Raw genomic sequence first — 24,432 nt, forward strand, 5'->3', positions numbered from 1 at the left:
TGATACAAAGTCACTTATCTGAGGCATAATGGGATTCTTCATGAGAGTGCACCACCCCACATCATGCAATCAGTCAAGGGTGTGGAGAAAATAAAATCTTAGTCTTAAAACTAAGCCTTAGGCTATAATGACCTGGCCTGCTTACAGCCTGTCCCCGACACCCAATACAAACTATAAGCAAGCAAACATATATATCATATTACAAACTTATTTGACCAACACTGGCTTCAAAGGGCAGGTTGACTCTCTTGTTAGGGGCTAATGCAGCTGCTAGGTTGAAGATAATGCTTATTTACCACCAGAAACCCTAAGGCCTTTAGAAATCATGCTAAATCTACTCTGTCTGTGCTCTATAAACGAAACAAAGCCTGGATGACAGCACCTCTATTTGCAACATGGTTTACTCAATATTTTTTAAGCCCACTGTTGAGAGCTAAGCTCAGAAAAAGAAGATTACTTTTAAAATAATACAGCTCACTGACAAAGAATCTGGTCACTTAAGAGCTCTGATGGAGATGTATAATGACCTTAATGTTGTTTTCATGCCCACTGACACACCATTCTGCAGCCCAGAGAACAAAGAGTAATTTCAACTTTAGTAATAAGTCTTATTACTTAAGAAATATATTTCATAAAGCTATAGGTTCCATAGACAGGGATTCTCTCTGATGGATAAGGGCAAAGTAAATTGAAAACCTTCTGGAAAGGATTCATTATTCTAGATGTCATTGAGAACATCTGTGGTTCATGGAAAGGTCAAACATCAACATTAATAGTAGTTTGGGAGAGGTTGATTCCAAAATTCATGAATGATTTAGGGATTCAAGAAGTCAGTGAAGGAATTAACTACAGGTATGGTGTAAAAAACAAAAGAGAATTAGAATTAGAAGTGGAGCCTGAAGATGTGACTGGTTGCTGCAATCTCATGATCAAACTTGAACCAATGAGGAGCTGCTTCTTGCTGATGAGCAAAGAAAGGTTTCTCAAGATAGAATCTACTCCTGGTGAAGATACTGTGAGGATGAAGATTGTTGGAGTGACAACAAAGAATTTAAAATATTACATCAAATTCATTGATAAAAGCAGCAGCAGGGTTTGAGGATTCACTCCAATTCTGAAAGAAGTTCTACTGTGGGTAAAATGCTACCAAACAGCATTACATGCTACAGAGAAATGTTCAGAAAAGAATCAATGAATGCAGTGAATTTCACTGTTGTCTTATTTTAAGAAATTGCCAGTCATGCCAACCCTCAGCAGCCACTATATCGATCAGTCAGAAGCCATCAACACTGAGGCAAAACCCTCCCCAGTAAAAAGATTGGGACTCACTGAAGGCTCAGCCGATGGTTAGCATTTTTTAGCAATAAAGTATTTTTAAATTAAGTTACGTACATTGTCTTTTCAGATATACTGACTTAGTAGACTACACTTAGAAGTCCCACTTATTAGGTTACAGTATAAAGATACCTTTACATGCACTGGGAAACCAAAGTCATTCTTACGACTTACTTCACTATGATATTTGCTTTATTGCCATGGTCTGGAACTGAACATGCAATATCTCTAAGGTGTGCCTGTATTATAATATTAATACAATATAGTTAATAAGAAAAAGGTCTTCAGAGAAAAATGAATCAAAAGTTAAAAGAAAGTAATTCTCAAAATAAGAAATGTAAATGACAATCCTTAGAACTGAATATTTAAAAAAAAGCTATTTAGCCTGACCAGGCAGTGGAGCAGTGGATAGAGCATCAGACTGGTATGAGGAGGACCCAGGTTTGAAACCCTGAGGTCTCCAGCTTGAGCCTAAGGTCACTGGCTTGAGCAAGGGGTCACTTGCTCTGCTGGAGCCCCCAGTCAAGGCAATATGAGAAAGCAATCGATGAACAACTAAGGTGCCGCAACGAAGAATTGATGCTTCTCATCTCTCTTCCTTCCTGTCTGTCTGTCCCTATCTATCCCTCTGTCTGTCACACAAAAAAAATATGATTTAAAGTAATGAGTTTTCTCACACATCAGATTAGCAAATATTAAAAAGACTGATATTACCCATAGTTGGGAAGGAGTGAAGAAACATGTACCCTCACACTTTCTGGTGTGAACATGTATTTGTAAAAATCCTAGGAGGGCACAATCAGGGATGAGTGGCTACAGATAATTTCTAATTTTAGAGCTCTATGTGGTTTTAAAATTTCTTGTTCAATTTTCTTAATTTATGTTTCCTGGAAAATCATCTAATTTAGATTTTAAAATTATCAGCCTACAGTCATGCACAGTAACCTTTTTCAAAAAAATCACCTCTTTGTCTGTGGTTATACCCTTCCATATCACTAAGGTTGATGTCCTTTTTTCCATGGTCACAATAACCAGAGATTTAATCTATTTTTTTTTAAAGAATCATATCTTGATTATATCGATCAATTTCTGGGACTTATTAATTTATATATTTTCCATTTTATTATTTCTTGCTTTATTTGCTTATTTTGTCTTTTTCCAGACTACAATGCTTATTTAAAATATTTCCTAATGCAACTTGTTCAACTAAAATGTCATTTAGTTATACATTTTCCTCTAAATATAGATTTAGTCACATATCATAAATTTTGGACATGTGCTTTAACTGTCCTTAATGAAATTAAGTCTATGAATTCAATTTTTAGTTCTTCTACAGCCAGAGAATTTAGAATTATGCTTTTAAACTTTTATCTCTTTAGTGAAAAATAGTTGTTAACATCCAATGTTACTGTACTGTGGATGGAGAATAAGAGTTTAGTTGTGCCCTGGCCAGGTATCTCAGTTGGTTACAGCATCGTCCCCAAGAGGAGAGGTTGCTGATTCAATCCCCAGTGAGGGCACACACAGGAACAGATCAATGTTCCTGTCTCTTTCTCTCTCTTCCTCTCCCACTAAAATCAACAAATAATTTTTTTTTTAAAGTTTAGTTATAAGTCACTTTTGAGATTTACCAATATTTTGCCTAAATGTACAATTTTGTAAATACGCCATGGGTATTTGGAACAACTATGGATGTTGTGTTTCAGAAATGAAGTTTTATACAGATATTTTAAATCAAGCTTGTTAATATTGCTATTAAAATCTTCCTTATCTTTTATCTGTATGTCAAAATCTGAGAAAAGCAATTAAAGGGTACCACTATGGTACTGTTATCACATTCTATATTATAATTAGGTCTGGATAAATGAACAAATGAATGTATCCTGGTTGAAACCACAGCAGTAATTTTGGAAGTCTCTAAAAGACTTTCTTTCTAACTTTGGACATTACAAAGTATGGGTATGGTAGATTCTCAAGACAAGTTAATGTTAAAAACAAAACACCCTACCTTCCCATGGTATAAAAACTTGTATTTCTAATCCTTCAACAAAATCAGAAATTATTGGTAGAGAAATGGAAATATAGAAACTTTTATGCATTGTAAGTAGGACCATAGACTAGAAAATTAAGTACACATTCAGCTTATTATCCAAGATTTCCACTTTCTAATATACAGTATATGCCAAAGATAGTCTCACACAGGTCCATTAGGATGGGATGGGAAAAGTGGTGTTTTGTGGTGCTGAGAGTTGACAGTATCCTTGGTGTTCACAATAGGGAAAGTGCACAAACTGGTAGATACAATCAATAGAGTACTACCCAATGATTAGAAATCTGAATTAGATAGACTCATAGCAATATAGATGGATCTTACTTAATACAATGCTTAGTGGAAATAATAGCAATGTACCTTTTATATAAGTTGAAAATACACAATCATATATAAAACACACATTTCTTATGAACCCTTGAAAGCCAAGATATTTACAAAACAAGACTAGCTGCCAATGGGAGGATAGGAATGAGTCTGGGCATGGGGATAAAAGTTTTAAAAGACACCAGAAACACATTTAACTCAATCCTTAGAACCTCGAGTTAAAAAAGAAAATTTTACTTTATCTTGCCATACAAACTGCGTATAATACTTTTCTAATTCTATTATTTCATTCTGTGACTAGAAGAATTTATTGTGAATTCAAATAGGTATTTTAGGCAGAAACTAGAATGTAATGAAAAACTTGAGAATTCTCCCTTTCTAGCTCATAACTAATATTTTGTGTTTGATCAATCTGGTTTACCTCACTTTTTAATTAATGTTAAACAAAAACAATTTTTATGGTTGTTATTAGAAAATACATGCTTTTGGCCTGACCTGTGGTGGCGCAGTGGATAAAGCGTCAACCTGGAAATGCTGAGGTTGCCGGTTCAAAACCCTGGGCTTGCATGGCCAAGGCACATATGGGAGTTGATGCTTCCTGCTCCTTTCCCCCCACCCCTATAATGAATAAAATCTTAAAAACAAAACAAAACAAAACATGCTTTTGATAAAATAATAAAATACATAGAAGATAATAAAAAATTAGAATCCCATAATTTTAAGATGTTATTATTTTGTCATGTATATATATATTTATTATATTTAGAATAATAGAAATATAGCTTTAAATCTTGCTTTTTATCTCTTAACATACATGAAATGTAACCTTTAGTTTCCAAAATATTGCTTTTGACTGTTGCTTCTCTCCACATATATTCATAATGGTAAATACTGATATGAAATCAGCCTGTTTTATAAAAATTATAAGAAACACTGGTAAACATTTGACTTGACATTACCAAAACTCTCATTTTATTTTTTATTCTCTCATGGAGGTCTCCTTGTTTGGTAGTAGGTTCTTGTTGTTCATTTGCCTGGCTGCTAATAACATGGATAATTGAAAGTAATGAGGTAAAAAAATAAAGAATTCATCTCCAGCTTTTTTCCATAAACAAAAACTCCAAAACCTTTTATTTTGTACTGACAGTAGCCAACTCTCCCCCTTCTTCAACCCAGAAACAGAAAAAGAGATGAAGAATACAAGAGAAAACAAAGGAAGGGAGAGCACAGGAGCAAACACAGCAAAAGCATGATAAAGGGAGGAAAGGAGGAGCAACCAGAAAAACAAAAGACACAGTGGAGACAGTAGACACGGGGGTGGCAAGGGGGAGAGCGCAGTGCACAGTGAGCATACAGAGGCAGACTCAGGGAAAAGATAAGGCAGTGAGTGAAAAGCATGGACTGTAGAGACAGGGGAGGGACTGCATACATAGAGCTGAGAGACACACAGAAAAAATCAAAGAAACAGTAGGTGTCATCATAGGAAGGAGGGAGAGATAAGCAGGCAGCTGTAGCTATTTCCTAATACTGACTCTTAAATCCTCATATGTACAAAGGGGTAAAAATGTGTTGGGCACACATGTTCAGGACAAAAAAAGGCATTAACACATCTAAGGAAATCTGGTTAAAGACAAGAATAGGAGTTCAAAAAAGAAACAAAAATGATCAATAAACACACAAAAGAAAATTTAAAAATCCACTGGGTATGATTTTAAAAATGCAAATCAGAATACATACCATACATATTTCTGCCCTATCTGACTGTCAAATTCTAACAAGAATGCTATTGCCAGTTATTGCTCAAGGTATTATTATATATAACTGGGGGAAAAAATATTTGATTCAGCATTTCAGTACAAATTAGCAGTGTGTGTTAAACATTTTTAATGTGTATACTTAGTAACCCAGAAATTCCATGTTTAGAAATGTATCTCAAGGAAACAAGAATATTCATAAAGATGTAACATGACTATTCATCTGAGTGCAGATTATGATAAAAAAATTTCAAAACAATTTAAATATTAGGAATAATAGATAACTGCTTAAATACTATATTTATACAATGAAATCCATAAAGCTATTAAAAAGACTACATAAAACTGTATTTGACATAGAAAGACATCTATGATATATTAAGTGTTGAGGTTCAAAACAATACACATAATATGATTTCATTCTTTTGACTGTTGTCTCCATATATGAGCATGATTGTAAAGACTGATATGAAATCAGCCCACTTTATAAAAATGTAAGGAACACTGGTAAATATTTAATTGAACATTAATAAAGCTCTCATATTCTACTCTTATTGAGGTCTCTTCATAGGGTATTTAGCTACATTAGAACATGGACATAATAAAAATAGATCCAACATAAGCAGTAGGTGCATGAATCACAAAATAAAAACCTGCAAGCTTAATTAAGAAAAAGTTAATCATGACTGTTTCAGGATGGTAAGAATTATGGGTGATTTCTTTATACTTTCTATATTATCTGAATTATTTATATTTAGTTATCTTTTTACCTTATACTCAATGGAAATAAAGAATTATCTTTTTTGACAAAATATTTTGTAATAAAAAGATAGCAAAAAGTAGTAGAAGCACCAACAGAAGCTGTCCTGACAGTTAAGTCATCCACAGACCATGATGAGGAAAGACATAAGCATATTCTAGTTGAGATGAAGCCTACAGAAAAGGAAGAAACCCAATATAAAAGATAGAGAAACAGATAAAATAGATGAATTTTAGAAAATATGATGGCATAAAGATAGGCTTAATGAACCTCTTCTTCAGTAACTGGAAGACACAAACAAAAAGCAAAAAAAGTTGAAAAGAATATTCAGAATCTAGGGAAGAGACTCAACCCATACCACACAATTCGAGAAATACTGTTAGGAGAAACAACTGGGACCAAACTTAAGGGGCCATCACAAAACTCTTCCTACACAGGATCATACAAAAGGGTAAAAGGCAAGTCAATTAAATTTCTGGTATCTCAGAAAAGGCACTGACGTACTAAGTGGCCCAGGAGAAAGATAAATATTCTAATTGAAGACATGTTCCTTGTGGAAAAATAGCACCTTCTGCCCTAGTCAGAATGATATACATTCCCCTTCTGGCCAGGAAGAAGTCAGAAAAAGGTCTGGGAAATAATCCCTTAAATCTAAATATATTAGTTGCATTACTAAGACTTGCTAGAAAAAAAACCCCAAAACCTCAGTCATATCATTGCTCACACAACAATGCTATGAAAGCTGCCACCAGCTGACCCTAAACTAGTACAGTAACAAAATTCCAAGGCCGTTAAAGAACTAGGTATTTTACTTACCTCCACAATTGGTAAAGTGTCCATCAGTTTATGAATTTCAGAAACAATGGCAGATAAAACTGTCACCTAATGTATCTGTCCAGAGTACTAGAATCACCTACTATCTTCCTGCCTTTCCCAATTCTAAGGGGAAAAGAATACAAGCCATATAAAATTAGTCTTCCAGTTCATGTCCAGGAAAGAATATCCAAGCAGTATCTTGAAAACAGGTAATAAGAATATTATAGAGAATTCCTCTCCATTACTTGTGGGCACATAGATGGTTTCCACAACACTGTTCAGAGACAAAAACAGTAATCTGAGAACAAAAAAGGGAATTATGTTAAATGTTGTAAAGCATTAAAGTGAAAGAAAGGAAAAAAATAAAGAAGAGAATTTATCTTCTAAGGCTTACTCATTTTAGTCAATATTTATATTCTTACTTTAAAGAAAATTTAAGAGCCTGGCCAGGCGGTGACACAGTGGATAGAGCATCGGCCTGGGAAACTGAGGACCCAGGTACAAAACCCTGAGGTCACCGGCTTGGGCGCAGGCTCATCCCGCTTGAGTGCGGGCTCACCAGCTTGAGCGTGGGTTCATAGACATGATCCCATGGTTGCTGGCTTGAGGCCAAAGGTCATTAGTTTGAAGTCCCAGGTCGCTGGCTTAAGCCCAAGGTCGCTGGTTTGAGAAAAGGGTCACCGACTTGGTTGTAGCCCCCTGCACAAGGCACATATGAGAAAGCAATCAATGAACAACTAAGGTGGCACAACAAAGAAATGATGCTTCTCATCTGTCTCCCTTCCTGTCTGTCTGTCTATATCTGTCCCTCTCTCTGTCTCTCTGGCTTAACAAAAACCAAACAAATAAATAAATAAATGCTATTCCTATTTCAAAAGGCTTTTAAAAAATGTTTTGAAGTAGTAAAGTAGTATTATAAAATCATCACCATATAGTACAGATCTGCAGAACCCTTCATGGGGAAATTTTTTTAAAAAAGAGTTATGTATCTAACGGAATAGATCCAAGATAAACTAAGATAATAGAGGGAGATTAAAAGGCAGTTAATAAAATGAACACAACTCAAAAAAAATAATGAATATTATATTAAAGCCCAGGGACAACAAAATAAGATTTCAAATCTATAACCTCGTCTTTTACCTCACAAAACCAGAAGCTGAAGAGCAAACATAACCTAAAGCAAGTAGAAAGAAATTATTAGAATGAAAATGAATGAAATCGAGAAGAAAAAAAGAAAGAAATCAAAGAAGCCAAAAGTTGGTTCTTTGAAAAGATTAACAAACATTTGGGGCCTGCCTAGGTTTTACCTTCTCTGAATATATGAAAACCCACTGAATTATACACTTAAGAGACTGAACTATATGGCACGTGAATTTTATCTCAAGAATAAAAAAATTATAGAGATTGACCAACACTGAGGTATACCAATCACTAAACTTAAGGGGAGCAAAATTTGAATTAAGGATTATTATCCAAAAGTTTTATACCCAATCAAGTTGTTCTTTTTTTTTTTTAAAGGTTTTATTTATTTTAGAAGGCAGGGGAGAGAGAGAGAGAAAGGTGGGAGGAGCAGGAAGCATCAACTCCCATTTATGCCTTGACCAGGCAAGCTGAGGGTTTCATTTGAACCGGTGACCTCAGTGTTCCAGGTCGATGCTTTATCCACTGCGCCACCACAGGTCAGGCCTGAACAACTGTTTAAAAATCTAGCCAAACAAAAAAATTATTTAAATTAACAAATTCATAGTTATATGAAAAGACTCATGGTAAATACTGACCCTATATTTAAAAACATAAACTAATATAAAGTAGGGATTTTGCTTGTAATATGGAAGTAAAATGTTATAATTCTTGGAAATAAAGCTAGTCAATGCAGTAGTAATACTACCACAACAAACTGATGTGTATGTGGGTAGGGTGAGGAGAAGTGGGAGAACAGGATAAGTGTAACCAGTTTCTTAATTTTTCATGTGATGGAGTTAATAGATACTGTTTTATACCTGAGGGTAATAGAGAAGAGTGGTTTAAGCTCAGTAATTAATTAGATGACAAGGATACTAAATTATCAGAAAAACAAATCAACTCAAAGAAAATCATATAAAGTCTGACCCATGTCAGCAGATCATGGAGTGCACTCAATTCTTTTTGTACCAATGACAGGACAATGCTGACTCTCTTCAAAATGGACTCACCTACTTTTTAAAAGAGCAGTAGTACTTCATTGGAACCATTGCAACCCTTTTCCTAAAATTCAGTGTGATGGTCCTGGTAATGGCCACACTAGTTCTGCAGAATTACTTTCTGAAGTCTCTGGAGTAGTTTGTATCCACTCAGAGTTATAATGGCAAACAAACAAAAAGCATTAAAATGAACTACTGTCAACCCCTTTAAATATGAACCTTAAATTTTGTGAATATTCTTCCACCTCTTGGGTTGTCCCTTGTGTTTATGAGACTCATAATGGCAATTCATCCTCTTGCTAAGGCTACCATATTTTAATATCAAGGTATTAAAGAGAGATAAGTCCCAGTTAATTGTATTTTTTAGTATTAGCTTGGTTATTATTGAGTCTTCTATTTAAATCTGCTTCTATAAATTATGCTGAAAAGTTTGGCCTTGAAATCTCTATTTTTTAATTAGAGTTATATTTAAAGCTTTTCATGGAAAAAGTAAATGTGAATAGTAAAGAATTTTGGCTCCTTAGTGACCTATGTTAATTCATTAGTACTTTCTAAGTTCATAGATAAAGTTAGGAAAATGAATTATTTACTGCATTATAGGTAGTTACTACAATATATGCCAGTACCAAACTTCTCTAAATGTACTGTAATGTAACACAACCAGTAAAGTTAACCATACACCTGCAAAAGTTAACCATCACATCATAACATATATAAATCAGGAATCAAGTTCATATACCAAATTTCAAGTTGATGTTGACTAATATTTTTATGATAATATATAAAGTGGGTAATTTAGGTACCATTAACATTATTTAATGTGTTTATCATAGGATCTTTTGTATGCTTTAATTGGGTTAATATATCTAAATTTGCTTTTTTCTCTATCTGAAGGCTCTGTTTATAGTACTTTATGACATGGTTTTAAAGTTTAACTATATTAATAAAAGCAAGTTTGGACACTAAAAATAATCATAAGAGCAATAAACAAAAAAGACTGGAGAGAGTAAAAAATCATTAAAAATGGTAAGAAAGCCTGAAGAACCAAAACAATTTTGAAAGGAAGAACAAAATTGGAGGATTCCCACTTCCTGACTTCAAAACGTATTACAGTGGTAAAGTAATATAACAGTGTGGTTCTGGCATAAAGAAAGAAAATAGAGGCCCTGGCCGGTTGGCTCAGTGGTAGAGTGTCAGCCTGGAGTGCAGGAGTCCTGGGTTCGATTCCCAACCAGGGCAAACAGGAGAAGTGCCCATCTGCTTCTCCACCCTTCCCCTTCTCCTTCCTCTCTGTCTCTCTCTTCCTTTCCCACAGCCGAGGCTCCACTGGAGCAGGGTTGGCCCAGGCGCTGAGGATGGCTCTGTGGCCTCTGCCTCAGGCGCTGCGGTGGCTCCAATTGCAACAGAGCAACACCCCAGATGGGCAGAGCATCGCCCCCTGGTGGGCATGCCGGGTGGATCCCGGTTGGGTGCATGCGGTAGTCTGTCTGCTGCCTCCCCGTTTCCAACTTAAGAAAAATGCAAAGATACAAAAAAAAAAAAAAAAAAAAAAGAAAGAAAGAAAGAAAGAAAGAAAGAAAATAGATTAAAGGACTAGAATGGAGACACCAGAAATAAACCCTTGTGCAAATGATCAGATGATAAGTGGTCAAGGGATTTTTGGTCCTTGACAAGGTGCACGACCATGCAATAAGAAAAGCGCAATCTCCTCAACAAATGATGCTGGTAATGCTGGATATCCACAGCAAAAGAATTAAGTTGGAGCCTTACCTTAACCCATATAGAAAAATTAACTTGAAATGGATTAGAAACTTAACCATTAAACCTAAAACCATAAAACTCTTAGAAGAACACATAGGAGAAAGCTTCAAGTATGGTACTTGGTAATAATTTCTTGGATATGACATTAAAGTACAGTCAACATAAACAAAAATAGTCCATTAGGACCCCATCAATACAAATTTAAACAATTAAAAATTAAGAATATATTAAAAATATCTGTGTATCGAAGGACACAATCAACACAACAGAGTAAAAGAGCAACCCACTGAGTAGAAAAGATTTCCAAATCATACATCTGATATGGGGTTAATATTCAGATATATAAAGAACTCTTATGCCTGACCAGGAGGTGGCTAAATGTAGAGCATTGGACAGGGATGTGGAGGCCCCAGGTTCAAAACCCTGAGGTCGCCAGCTTGAGAGCGGGCTGATCCGGCTTGAGCGTGGGATCATAGACATGACCACATGGTCGCTGGCTTGAGCCCAAAGGTCTCTGGCTTGAGCCCATGGTTGCTGGCTTGAGCCCAAGGTCGCTGGCTTGAGAAAGGGGTCACTTGCTCTGCTGTAGCCTCCCCCCCAAGTCAAGGCACATATGAGAAAGAATCAATGAACAACTAAAGTATCGCAACTATGAGTTGATGCTTCTCAACTCTCTCCCTTCCTGTCTGTCCCTATCTGTCCCTCCAACCTATATTGTTTAAAAAAAAAGTTAAGACAATAAACTTTATATATTGTATTTTTTAACACAATAAAAAGGTCATTCCCCTCAGTATGAAACGGGATTTTGTATAATAAACATATCAGAAGAGGAAAAAAGAAAGTTGATCAAATTTAACCAAACATATTTGTTATAACTTTGAAGTTAAGTGAATTGAATTCCCCTCAAAAGAAAACCCTCACACTGAGTGGGGGAAAAAAGTCAAATTCATCTAGATGCTATTTACACTTGAGAAAAGTGACTTAAGAAAAGCTAAAAATAAAAAGATGGGCAAAGACCAACTGTGCAAATATACATTTAAAAATTGCATTGTATGAAACAAAATCAAAGACAAAACATGTTAAAAATGAAAAATGTATCTTACTTTGTATGACTTATGGTGTAATTTACAGTGAATAAAAACTATCATCTATGTTTCTGTGCCCGACATAAATATATACATAAACCTTCAATTATCAAAAAGATTATCAACTTTCAAATACAGATCAAGGAAACCAATATTTGGGAAGAACATAATAAATATAATTAACAAATTATTCCCTACATATCTTTATTATATGCGGCTTAAGTGTCTGTTTGTCGCCGATAGCTTATTGGTTGCTTGCGTAACGTACTAGCCAATGGGGTGAAGTTGCCACGGCATTCAAATAGTCCCACCTTCTGGCATGCCACCTCACAAATTGAGGTTAAAGATTGGAGCAATTATTATGCTGTTAAGAAATCTTAACACCAGAAGGGGTCTTTGCAATGGTACAAGACTAGAGGTTTTCCAATTGAAAAATAATGTCATAATAGCTAAGTCTTTGGCTCCTCTAAAGGTGAAATACATGTCATTCCAAGAATTGATTTCGCTACATCTCAAACAGGGTTGCCGTTTCAATTGAGACGTAGACAATTTCCTGTAAAACTTGCCTTTGCTATGACCATCAATAAGTCTCAGAGCCAAACGCTTAAGCGTGTTGGCATTTTTTTGCCTGAGCCTGCATTTGGACACGGTCAACTTTATGTTGCCTGTTCAAGAGTTCGTGAAAGAACGTAAAAATAATTGATGGTCCTCTGCAAGGCGAGCTTAAAAATGATGGAAAGATCTACACAAGAAATGTTGTGTACAAAGAGATCTTTGAACATGTGAATTAACATTTTATTATTTAAATCATCTTTATTTATTGAGCTAGCAGTGGCTCTTAAGAAATGTACCGCCAGTGGTTTCCTTCATTGCACTCTACTTTAAGCAAGTAGAAGGGGGAAACCCCGTGGGGCAGTAAGCAAAGGGGCGTCCTCGCCGCCTGCCCTGGGTAATTCAGTTTGAATTCGCAGACACCTTTGCACAAATCATTTTAATTACAATTTATAATATCTAGAATAGCAGTCATTTCGTATGACCGCCGGGCTTTCTAGTAATCACATAATTAGAATATCAAACTCTGTATGGAGACTCTACATCCTTTATAACACAACTGGAGTACTTATGCATACATTAAGCCACAAAGGAACTCTGTACATATCCTTAAAACAGAATATAGAACTGAGCATAACTTCTAATCATGACACAGTAAAATTTAAAGCAGCACTCCCATCTTTATAACCACCACCACCAACAATAACAACAAAAATATATCAACTTGCCCTGGCCAGGTGACTAAATGGTTTCACACTAGTCGGCAAACTCATTAGTCAACAGAGCCAAATACCAACAGTACAACGGTTGAAATTTCTTTTTTTTTTTTAATTTTTTTTAAAATTTTTTTTTTTATTCATTTTAGAGAGGAGAGAGAAAGGGAGAGAGAGAGACAGAGAGGGAGACAGAGAGGAGAGAGATAGAGAGAGAGAAGGTGGAGAGGAGCTGGAAGCATCAACTCCCATATGTGCTTTGACCAGGCAAGCCCAGGGTTTCGAACCGGCGACCTCAGCATTTCTAGGTTGATGCTTTATCCACTGTGCCACCACAGGTCAGGCGAAATTTCTTTTGAGAGCCAAATTTTTTAAACTTAAACTATTTAGGTAGGTACATTCCTTATCGAGGTAGTGTCTACATGTGGTATTTTGTGGAAGAGCCACACTCAAGGGGCCAAAGAGCCCCATGTGGCTCGCAAGCTGCAGTTTGCTGACCAGGGGTTTAAAGCGTCCACCTGGTGTGCCAAAGCCGTGGGTTCGTACGTCAGGGCACGTACAAGAAGCAATCAATGAGTGTACAACTAAATAGAAGAATTAAGTGTAATGGCAAATTGATGCTTCTCTCTCCCTCTCTCCCTCCCTCCCCACCTCCGTCTCTTTTCCTCTCCCATCCTCTCAAACCAATGAAAAAATAAAAAAATATATACACCAACTTTAATTTCATTACTTTTCTTGAAGCTATCTAAAATTCAAGATTAGAGGTCAACCCTGATCCCAAATCTAAGAGATTGGATTTCCTGCAGAGATTTGAGGCACCAACACCAGATTACCTAGAGGAGACACAACTATATACCATTAAGAAGGTTGGAGACTGGATTAATTGCTGGAGAATAAGTACGCATTGACAAGACTGTAAAGCTCTTGGGGGCTACAGAAATTGAGGGAGTCTGTAGCCCTTTGGTGGCTATTTCTCCACAAACTCCACCAGGAAAAACTAATGGGTTTTATGAAACTTTCCTTATAGTGCAGACCCAGGAAAGTGGAACAGTAGCCATTGCAGGAAAGACACAAAACTACCTGGGAGGGATGTTACCAATATTGGCAGAATAGTGACAACTTTTGGTTCCTTTCTTAGGAACAAAAATCTTGACAAAAACTGTCAAAACAAAACCTGTTGGCCCTGGCCAGCCTGGCATGTGAATGTTCTGGATCAGTTCCTGGTTAGGGCACACAAGAGAAGCGACCATCTGCTTCTCCACCCTTTCCCCTTCTCTCTCTCTCTCCTCTCCACCAACAGCCATGGCTCGATTGATTTGAGTGCATTGGCCCCAAGTGCTAAGGATGACTCCATGGAGCCTGCGCCTCAGGCACTAAAAATAGCTTGCATGTGAGCATTATCTGAGATGGACAGAGCATTGGCCCCAGAGGGGGTTGCAGGATGAATTCCAGTAGGGGCACATAAGGGAGTCTATCTCCCCTCTTCTAACTTGGAAAAAAGAGGGGGGAGAAATGTACTCATACATTCTAGGACATGGTTGAACTTCTAAAACATTAAGCTAAAGCGAAAGAAGCTTGACACAAAGGTCACATATTGTATAATTCCCTTTATGTAAAATAACCAGAAAGGCAATCTCAAAGAAACAGAAAGTTAGGTAAATTGTTGTCAAGGCTGTTGGGAAGAGGGAATTGAGATTGCTTAATGGGTTTGAGGTTTCCACTGAGGTGATAAAAACGTTGTTGAACTACGTAGTGGTGATGGTTATAAACCATTGTGAATGTACTTAGTGCCACTAAACTGTACACTTTAAAATGGTAAAAATGATAAACTTTATGTCATGTGTATTTTATTATATATACAAAATCCTTCTACCTGGATCCTTTTCTTCCACCTCCTCTAAGGAACAAAAAGCCTTAATCTGCGCCATTCCCAATTCTTTTTCACTTAAAAAAAAAAGTCTTACTGCACTATTTATATATGTTATCACTGTCATTTGATAACTATGAAACCTCAATTATGAGAAATAATATTTATGTTAAACTGTCTGAACGTCTTGTGCCTTCTTTCCTCTAGGATAGCGTTCTCTAAGTTATTTGATCATGTGGTCCTACTGATAAAATATTTTTGAGCATAAATTACCAAAGTAGATATTTATAGGGTGGGGCAAACGTAGGTTTACAGTTGTTCATATAGAAAATAATACATTAATAAATAATAAAAGAATCAACTGTTTTGTGTAAACCTACATTTGCCCCATCCTGTATTTATAAATTATATTACCACTGTAGTCATATTATAAACATATATAAAATATAAATTTTATATTTATATAATATTTTTCTGTCTATACTCCAAAGAGCCATTTGCAAGCATCACTCTTTGTAAAGCACTTCTCTATATACCCTAAATTTTATTCTTGGGTCAAAGTAATTGTCTTCATTTCTTGTCTGCCTTTACAGTACTCCCTAGTAAGGTTGTATTAGCCTTATAGGTGTTGTTATTGAACCTACTGGAAGGACGCTGCTGAGGACTCTGTTACACTGTGGTGCCTTCTTTATGAGGACAGATGAGTAAATTTCTCTTAGGTCTTAGTACCAGAAATATGTAATGCTTTTGAAAATTTAGGTTTTATATTATAGACTCATGATTAATCACAAAATTCTAGCAATACTACAAGGTATATTTTATCTCCCTTTGGCATCAACTTATCTTCCCATCACTCCCAATTCTTTCATTTATTTATTTTCAAAAATCATGTTGTAGCTTACCCCTCTGGCTTCCATAATTCTCTCTCATTCTAATTGTTCATTTACTTTAAAAACATCATATTGTATTTTGTGTATTTAAAAGAAACTCAGATTTTCTTGAATGACAGGGAATAACAAACAAACAAAAAAAACCCAGGCAATACTGTTCAGAATGGAGGTCATTCTAAACTCGAAGCGCCCCTGTGCCAGGGATATATATTGCAGATCCTGCTGCAGTTAGCAGCAAAGCCCTTCAACCAAAGGGTAATCTGTAAATGAGTGTTTATGAAAAGAACGACAACTCACAATAGCACTGTACTACACTTTCTCACTCTTTTCCAGTTGTTAAGTATTATAGTGAGGAAAGGGCAAATGGCTTTTCTTCACATGTGTGCAAAGCTTAACTAAAAGGTCCATGAAAAAGGCAGTCACATTCCATGATGTAATTTGTAGCCATGTACCTGGATGCGTTTCCTTCTGGTGTGTTCAGAAGTTATTAGGGGATAACCAGTACTCAATGCTTTTCTCTTGTTCTTGTTCCGCTTCTCAATATATCTCCTCTGATGGTCGGCGATGCTGCTATATAATTTAATTCGCCTGGGTGACAAACCCACTCTTTCATGGCCAAAAGCCTTGATCAATCGGGCAGTGTCAATGGTGGAAACAGAGCTGCTCCTCTCATGCAACGTTACTTCTTTATCTGTTGGGGTGAGAATATCTGATTCCACTGGAGAAGTGGTGGTAGAAAGGATATTGGTGGCAGTGTCTGTGAGCAGGTCACTATCTTCTGAGAGTCTGGAATCTGAAGAAGTGTTTATATAACAAAAACCTGGCTGTTTTCTCAGAATATACTTATCAAATTTAACCTGTTCAATTTTAATCTGATTGGATCTTCCAGCTTGATGAGTAATATGCTCCTTGCTTTTTTTAAGACCTGCTATGTTTTTATGGCACTTCTCCAAGCTTTTACACTGCTTCTTTTTCTGAAACTTGTTTTTCTGTTGTTGCTGTCTACCACTCCACTCCTTAGCATCTCGTTGCCCGCTCCTGTCATCCTGTGTACTTTCTGAGGGCCCAAGGAAATGTGTGATGGGATTCTGAAGAAGCTTAGCCAAACGATCAAGTCGCTCCACCAAGGACAGTTCTCTCCTGTCACCAAACCCTGGGGTTTTCTGTTGCTTCTGTCGCTCCTGATACTTGTTCCAGAGTTCATTCAAACTTGTACTGTGCTGAGCTGTGGGCTCTGGGGTGACCTTAAAATCTCTTTTTTGACCACTAATTTGTTTGTCACATTTTGCATAATCTCTAGCCTGACTTTTAGTAGGATGTATCACTTCTTTGTTTTCCAAGTTTACATTGATGCTGAGGCTCTCTATTCTGGTATAATCTGTCTTCATTTTTTCCTCATTTTGAGAAGGGTAAGGAAGAGAAGTATATCGTTTGTCTGGATGTTGCTGAAAGAAATCCTTCCAGGAATGTCTCATGAAAACACTTCTGCCTAAGGACTCATGACAAAAATCTTGATCACTTGGTAGGTGGACTGGATGATGAAAGTAAAACTTGGCTGACCTGAACACAGAATGGGTAGTGTTTTCAAATTCTGAATGACATCTGGACTCTGAAAGGGAGAAAAAAATGAAAGGCTTTCAAAACATTTCCATTCCTTTTAGAAATAGTATTCACACTTAATTCTTTACATGCAGAACAAAAAATAACAGTTTATATAAAATTTCAGGAAATTCACTGCCTGAACAAAGGATTTATGTCTTGTGGCTAGTGACCACACTGGCATGGTAAAAACATTTAAGAGACTCATGGTCAGAAAACCTGGATTCTGGGCAGTATTCTGCCACAGACTGGCTATGTGACCTCAAGAAAGGTACATTGGTCCTCTGGATTGTAATAGCAGTTGCTTTGTATTAACTGCTTGCTACGTGTAGGGTATTATGATATGTGCTCTCTATCCCCCCGCCTTTTTATTCAACTCTTTTGATAAAACTGAGAGAAACCCCTCTTTAAGCTAAGAAACCTGAGAATTCATTTCATCATCAGTAATTAAATGTGAGGGATAAAAAAGAAAAACCTTTATGTTTTAGAGCCTCTTAAAATTCCTTTCCATGAACCATCTTTACATTTTTTCCCTCCAATCTTGTTTACCATGGAAAAAGACACCTAACACAAAATTTAACATCCTCCAAATTTGCTTTTTGGCAGCCTCTACTTTATGTCAAAATGGGCATTTTTAGATGTGATAACATCTTACTATCATAAAACTAACTGTAAACAGTAATACAGGATCAATATACATTTGTGGAGTTCCAAGTCATGGGTAGAAACAAAGACATGCAACAAAGTAACATTTATATATGCAACAAAGTAACATTTATAATTATGGAATCCTTTTCACTACTACAGATAATTGGCAAATAGGGCTTTATTAAATACTCTGGGAATCCTGAAAGCAATTTTCCCAGAATATAGTAGACACATGAAATCTGTTTTTATGTCTAAAATATAAAAGACAATCAAACCTCTCAAAGAACAAAAGGCCAAAACCAGATGGCTTTACTGGTGAATTCTAACAAACATTTAAAGAATATAAAACCTTCTCAAACTCTTTCAAAAAGAGAGAAGAGCATGGAATACTTCCAAACTCATTTTACAAGGCCAGCATTACCCTGATATCCAGAGAAAGAATTACAATTAAATTATTAGTCAGTATCCCTGATGAACATAGACGCAAACACATTTCAACAGTATAACAAAAGGATCATATACATGATTGAGTGGAATTTATTCCAGGAATGCAAGGATGGTTCAACATTTGCAGATCAATCAATGTGATACACCATATTAACAAAATGAAGGATAAAAATCATATGATCATCTCAATAGATGCAAAATAAAAAACACATTTGATAAAATTCAACATCCTTTCATTATAAAAACTGTCAACAAAATAGGTACAGAGAAATTGTACCTGAACATAATATAAGCCATATGTCATAGTCAAAGGTAAAACATTTTATACTTTTTTTCTAAGATCAGGAATAAGGCCACTTCTACTCAACATAGTACTGAAAGTCCTATTAGACAAAAAAAAAAAAAAAAAAAAGGCCTCCAAATCAAAACAGAAAAAGCAAAATTGTTATTTGCAATGACATTGTATTATATATTATAGAAGATCTTAAAGACTACCAAAAAAACCTGTTAGAACTAATGGATGAATTCAATAAAGCTGAAGAATATAAAGTCAATATACATAAATCAGTTATGTTTCTATACATTAACAACAAATTAAATTGTCAGAGAAATTAAAAAAATAATTCCATTTACAATCGTATCAAAAAGAATAAAATACGTAGGAATAAATTTAACCAAAGAGTAAAAGATCTGTACACTAAAACTTTAAGACACTGATGAAAGAAGTTGAAGAAGACACAAAGAAATGAAAAGATAGCCTGTGCTCATGGATTGGAAGAATTAATATTGTTAAAATGTCCATACTGCCCTGGCCAGTTGGCTCAGTGGTAGAGTGTCGGCCTGGCATGTGGGAGTCCTGGGTTCAATTCCCCGCCAGGGCACACAGGAGAAGCGCCCATCTGCTTCTCCACCCCTCCCCCTCTCCTTCCTCTCTGTCTCTCTCTTCCCTTCCCGCAGCCAAGGCTCCACTGGAGCAAAGTTTGCCCGGGCGCTGAGGATGGCTCTGTGGCCTCTGCCTCAGGTGCTAGAATGGCTCTGGTTGCAACAGAGCAACACCCCAGATGGGCAGAGCATCGCCCCCTGGTGGGCATGCTGGGTGGATCCTGGTCGGGCGCATGCGGGAGTCTGTCTGCCTCCCCGTTTCCAACTTAAAATACAAAAATAAAATAAAAATGTCCATACTATTAAAAGCAACATCCAAATTCAATGCAATCCCTATCAAAATTCCAATGATATCATTTACAGAATTAGAACACATTCCTAAAATTTGTGTGGAACCACAAAAGACTAAACAATCAAAGCAATCTTGAGAAAGAAGAACAAAGTTTGTCTGAGGCATCATGCTTCCTGATTTCAAACTATATTAGAAAGCTATAGTAATCAAAACTATGGTATTTAGTTAAAAAAAGACAGATCAATGGAACAGAATTGAGAGCCCAGAAATAAACCCATGCATACAGGGTCAATTAATTTATAACAAAGGAGTTCAGAATACACAATGGGGAAAGAATACTTTCTTCAACAAGTGGTTCTGGGAAAACTGAACAGCCATATGCAAAAGAATGAAACTAGACCACTATCTTTCATCATACACAGAAATCAATGCAAAATTGATTAAAGCCTTAAATATATGACCTAATACCAAAAAATCTCCTAGAAGAAAACTGAAAGAGGACAGCAGGTGAAGAACATTCTGGTTAGAGAGACCATGTAGGCAACGCTAATGCCACCTTCTGCCAAACCACCTGCACCAACAACCTTATCAGATTCAACAGTAGAACCACCTCTGCTTTTCAAGGCAAGCTCCTTCTCTGGTGCTGTGGAGCCCAACTTATCTTCCTCTCAAGATTTTGGTTCCTACCCCTATTATATCGCTCTCATATCTTCAGGCTCTTTCTCTTACTGCTTCATTCCATTTATCTTGAAAGCATCATTTAGTACAGGGGTCCCCAAACTATGGCCCGTGGGCCACATGCGGCCCCCTGAAGCCATTTATCCGCCCCCCCCCCGCACTTCTGGAAGGGTACCTCTTTCATTGGTGGTCAGTGAGAGGAGAATAGTTCCCATTGAAATATTGGTTAGTTTGTTGATTTAAATTTACTTGTTCTTTATTTTAAATATTGTATTTGTTCCTGTTTTGTTTTTTTACTTTAAAATAAGATATGTGCAGTGTGCATAGGAATTTGTTCATAGTTTTTTTTATAGTCTGGCCCTCCAATGGTCTGAGGGACAGTGAACTGGCCCCCTGTGTAAAAAGTTTGGGGACCCCTGATTTAGTATATTATATATTTAGAAAACACTCCCATCTTCCCTCAGGGACAGGCCCATTTCTTTGCTCTTCTTTTTTTTTTTTTTTTTTTTACAGAGGCAGAGATAGACAGGGACAGACAGGAACAGAGAGAGATGAGAAGCATCAATCATCAGTTTCTCCTTGCGCGTTGTGACTTCTTAGTTGTTCATTGATTGCTTTCTCACATATGCCTTGACCGCGGGCCTTCAGCAGACCGAGTAACCCCCTGCTGGAGCCAGCGACCTTGGGTCTAAGCTGGTGAGCTCTTTGCTCAAGCCAGATGAGCCCGTGCTCAAGCTGGCGACCTTGGGGTCTCGAACCTGGGTCCTTCCGCATCCCAGTCCGACGCTCTATCCACTGCGCCACCACCTGGTCAGGCTCTTTGCTCTTCTTTAGAGCCAAACTTGTAATATGGGAAATACAATTTTTCCTTTTCTTTACTTCTTTTCCTACTCATATTCACTCTGCCATCAGAGTATAACAATACTACTGAACTAAAACTGCTCTTGCTAAGATGATCAATGGCCTCCATGTGTAGCCAATTCCAGAGGATGTTCCCACTTTGTATTCTCTTTCTAGGTAACTTCATCTTTCCCTGTGGCTTTTAGTACAATCTATAATGTTAACTACTCTAAACTCACATTTCAAACTATGACTTAGCTATGACTTCTTTCTAGGATCTCAGCCATCTTAAATGTTAAATGTCCCTAACTGAACTCTATTCTAGCTTCCTCTAAAACAGTACCTCTCTCAATGTACATCTCCATAAATGGCACATTACTCAAACCCAAACTGACTTCTGGGAGTCATCCTTGAAACTTCATCTTCCACACCCTTTCTGTTCTTGTCATTAATCTTGATCAATCATAAGTCCAATCCATTTCCTCCCACAATTCTATATGTCTCCAAGAGGTCTCCTATCCATTCCTGTCCTCTTCCAATGTATTCTTCTGGAGTGGACAGAGTAATCTTTTTAAAATGCAAATTGAACTTGTCATTTTCTATTAAACAACTTGTAACAGTTTTCTCTTACATTTAGAACAAAATCCGAACTCCTTAGCAAGGCACACAAGTATTATATAACTTTTGGACCTCATCATGTATCACTCTGCTTCCTGATAATCATATTGGCCTCTCCTGCCCACCCCATTGAGTACCATGGGCAAGTGGGAATAACTATTCAGTTTGTGTAGCTTATACAATTTATACAGTAGAGGAAAGAGGAAAACAAGATAGAAAAGATTATTTGGGACCAATGGAACAACAGAACAGAAAGTCCAGAAATATATCCATGCTTATAGAATCAATGGACCTTCAATAAGGGTGCCTTGAATACACAATGAGAAAAGAATAATCTTTTCAAAAAAAATGGTGTTGGAAAATTGGACACACATGTGCAAAAGAATGAAGTGGACTCCTTTATACTATACACAAAAATCAACTCAAGATGGACTATACACCTGAAACTGTAAACCTGTTAGAAGAAAACAAACAAAGGGGAAAGCTTAATGACACTGGTTTTGGTAATGATTTCATAAATATGACACTACAGCATAAGTGACAAAAGCAAAACAACAACAAAAAAGTGGAACTGTATCAAAATAAAAAGCTTCTATAGAGTAAAGGAAACAATCAACAAAGTGAAAGGGCACCCTATAGAAAGAGTGAAAATACTGCAAACCATATATCTGATAATGGGTTAATCTCCAAAATATGCAAGGTATTCCTACAACAATAGTAAAATAATTACTACAACAACAGTAAAATAATTAATACCCAATTTAAAAATGGGCAAAGGGGCCCTGGCCAGTGAGCACAGTTGGTTAGAGTGTCATCCCGAAATGCCAAGGTTTCAGGTTCGATCCCTGGCCAGGGCACGTACAGGAAGCAACCAATAAGTGTACAACTAAGTGAAACAATAAATAATGCTCTCTCTCTGCTTCCTCTCTGCCTCTCTCTCCCCTCCTCTCTCTCTGCTAAAATTGATCAATATATAATTTTTTTAAATGGGCAAAGAACTTGAATAAACTTTTCTAAGAAAGACATGTAAGTGGCCAATAGGTAGATTTAAAAATGATTAACATCACTAATCTTTAGAGAAATACAAATCAAAATCCCAATGAGGCAGCATCTCACATCTGTCAGAATGGCTATTAAAAAAATATGTACACAACAAGTGTTGGGGAGAATAGAACTAATACATATAATTCCAGTAATCCCAGTTATGGGTATTTATCCAAAAGAATTGAAATTAGGATCTCAAAGAGACATTAGCAAGCCTTTGTTCACTGCTGTACTATTCATAACAGCCAAGATGTGAAAACAACCTAAACATCCATTGACAGATGAATGAATAAATAAAATGTGGTATATACATAAGAAGAAGAAAATCCTGTAATTTATGACATAATGAATGAATCTTGAGGAAATTATATTAAATGAAGATGAACAGTCACAAACCCAATATTGCATGGTTACACTTATGTAAGATAACTACTCATATACTCCACCAGCCAACCCTAATGAAGGCATGTGCCTCAGATCCTGCTGCTCTCTTTACCTGTACCCTGCCTTGACTTCTAGTGCACCTCCTCCAAGATCCCTTCTGTTATTTTGTTGAACCACTGGACACCCCAGGACTCTACTTAACGAACATTAAAATTCTTGTTCCTGATCTTTGTTTTTCTATCAGAGTGTCCTTGGTTTATAAAAAGCTCTTTGCATACTAAGAAAATTAGCTTCCTTTTCTCAAGTTTATCAACTTAAAATTGTTTTTTTGCTATTTCCTATTTTAAATTACCTTTGTATATGGTATTTTCTACCAGGCAGAAACTTAAAATTTAATATTAGTCAAATTTATCAAATCTTTGCCTCTGTGACTTCTAGATTTTGTCACCTTACTGTAGAAGAAAACATAGGCAGTAAAATCTCTGATATGTCTTGTAGCAACATTTTTTCTGATATATCACCCTGGGCAAAGAAAACAAAAGAAAAAATAAACAAATGAAACTACATCAAACTAAAAAATTTATGCACAGCAAAGGAAACCATCAACAAAACAAAAAGACAATCCACTGAATGGGAGAACATATTCACCAATACATCTGATAAGGGCTTTATATATTCCAAAATTTACAAGAAACTTATAAAACTCACCACCAAAAAATCATCAATACAAAATGAAGAAATGGGCAAAACACCTGAATAGACACTTATCTAAAGAGGACATACAGATGGCAAATAGACATATGAAAAGATGCTCAACTTCAGAGAGATACAAATCAAAATTACAATGAACTATCATCTCATATCTATCAGAATGGCTATTATAAAAAAAATCAACAAACAAGTGTTGGCA

The 24,432-nt window shown here is 36.4% G+C and overlaps 1 protein-coding gene across 3 annotated transcripts in view; it reads right to left on the reverse strand.

The window, feature by feature from the left end:
* ALMS1 (ALMS1 centrosome and basal body associated protein) overlaps positions 1–24,432 on the reverse strand; it is a 236,177-nt gene that overhangs the window by 22,714 nt on the left and 189,031 nt on the right. For all 3 annotated transcript variants that reach the window (XM_066377980.1, XM_066377981.1, XM_066377979.1), the window contains one exon: positions 16,543–17,699. In XM_066377980.1, the coding sequence (XP_066234077.1) occupies positions 16,543–17,699 (1,157 nt within the window). The remainder of the gene's footprint in view (positions 1–16,542; positions 17,700–24,432) is intronic.

This window comes from Saccopteryx leptura, chromosome 3 (assembly GCF_036850995.1).
Source record: "Saccopteryx leptura isolate mSacLep1 chromosome 3, mSacLep1_pri_phased_curated, whole genome shotgun sequence".
Taxonomy (NCBI): Eukaryota; Metazoa; Chordata; class Mammalia; order Chiroptera; family Emballonuridae; genus Saccopteryx; species Saccopteryx leptura.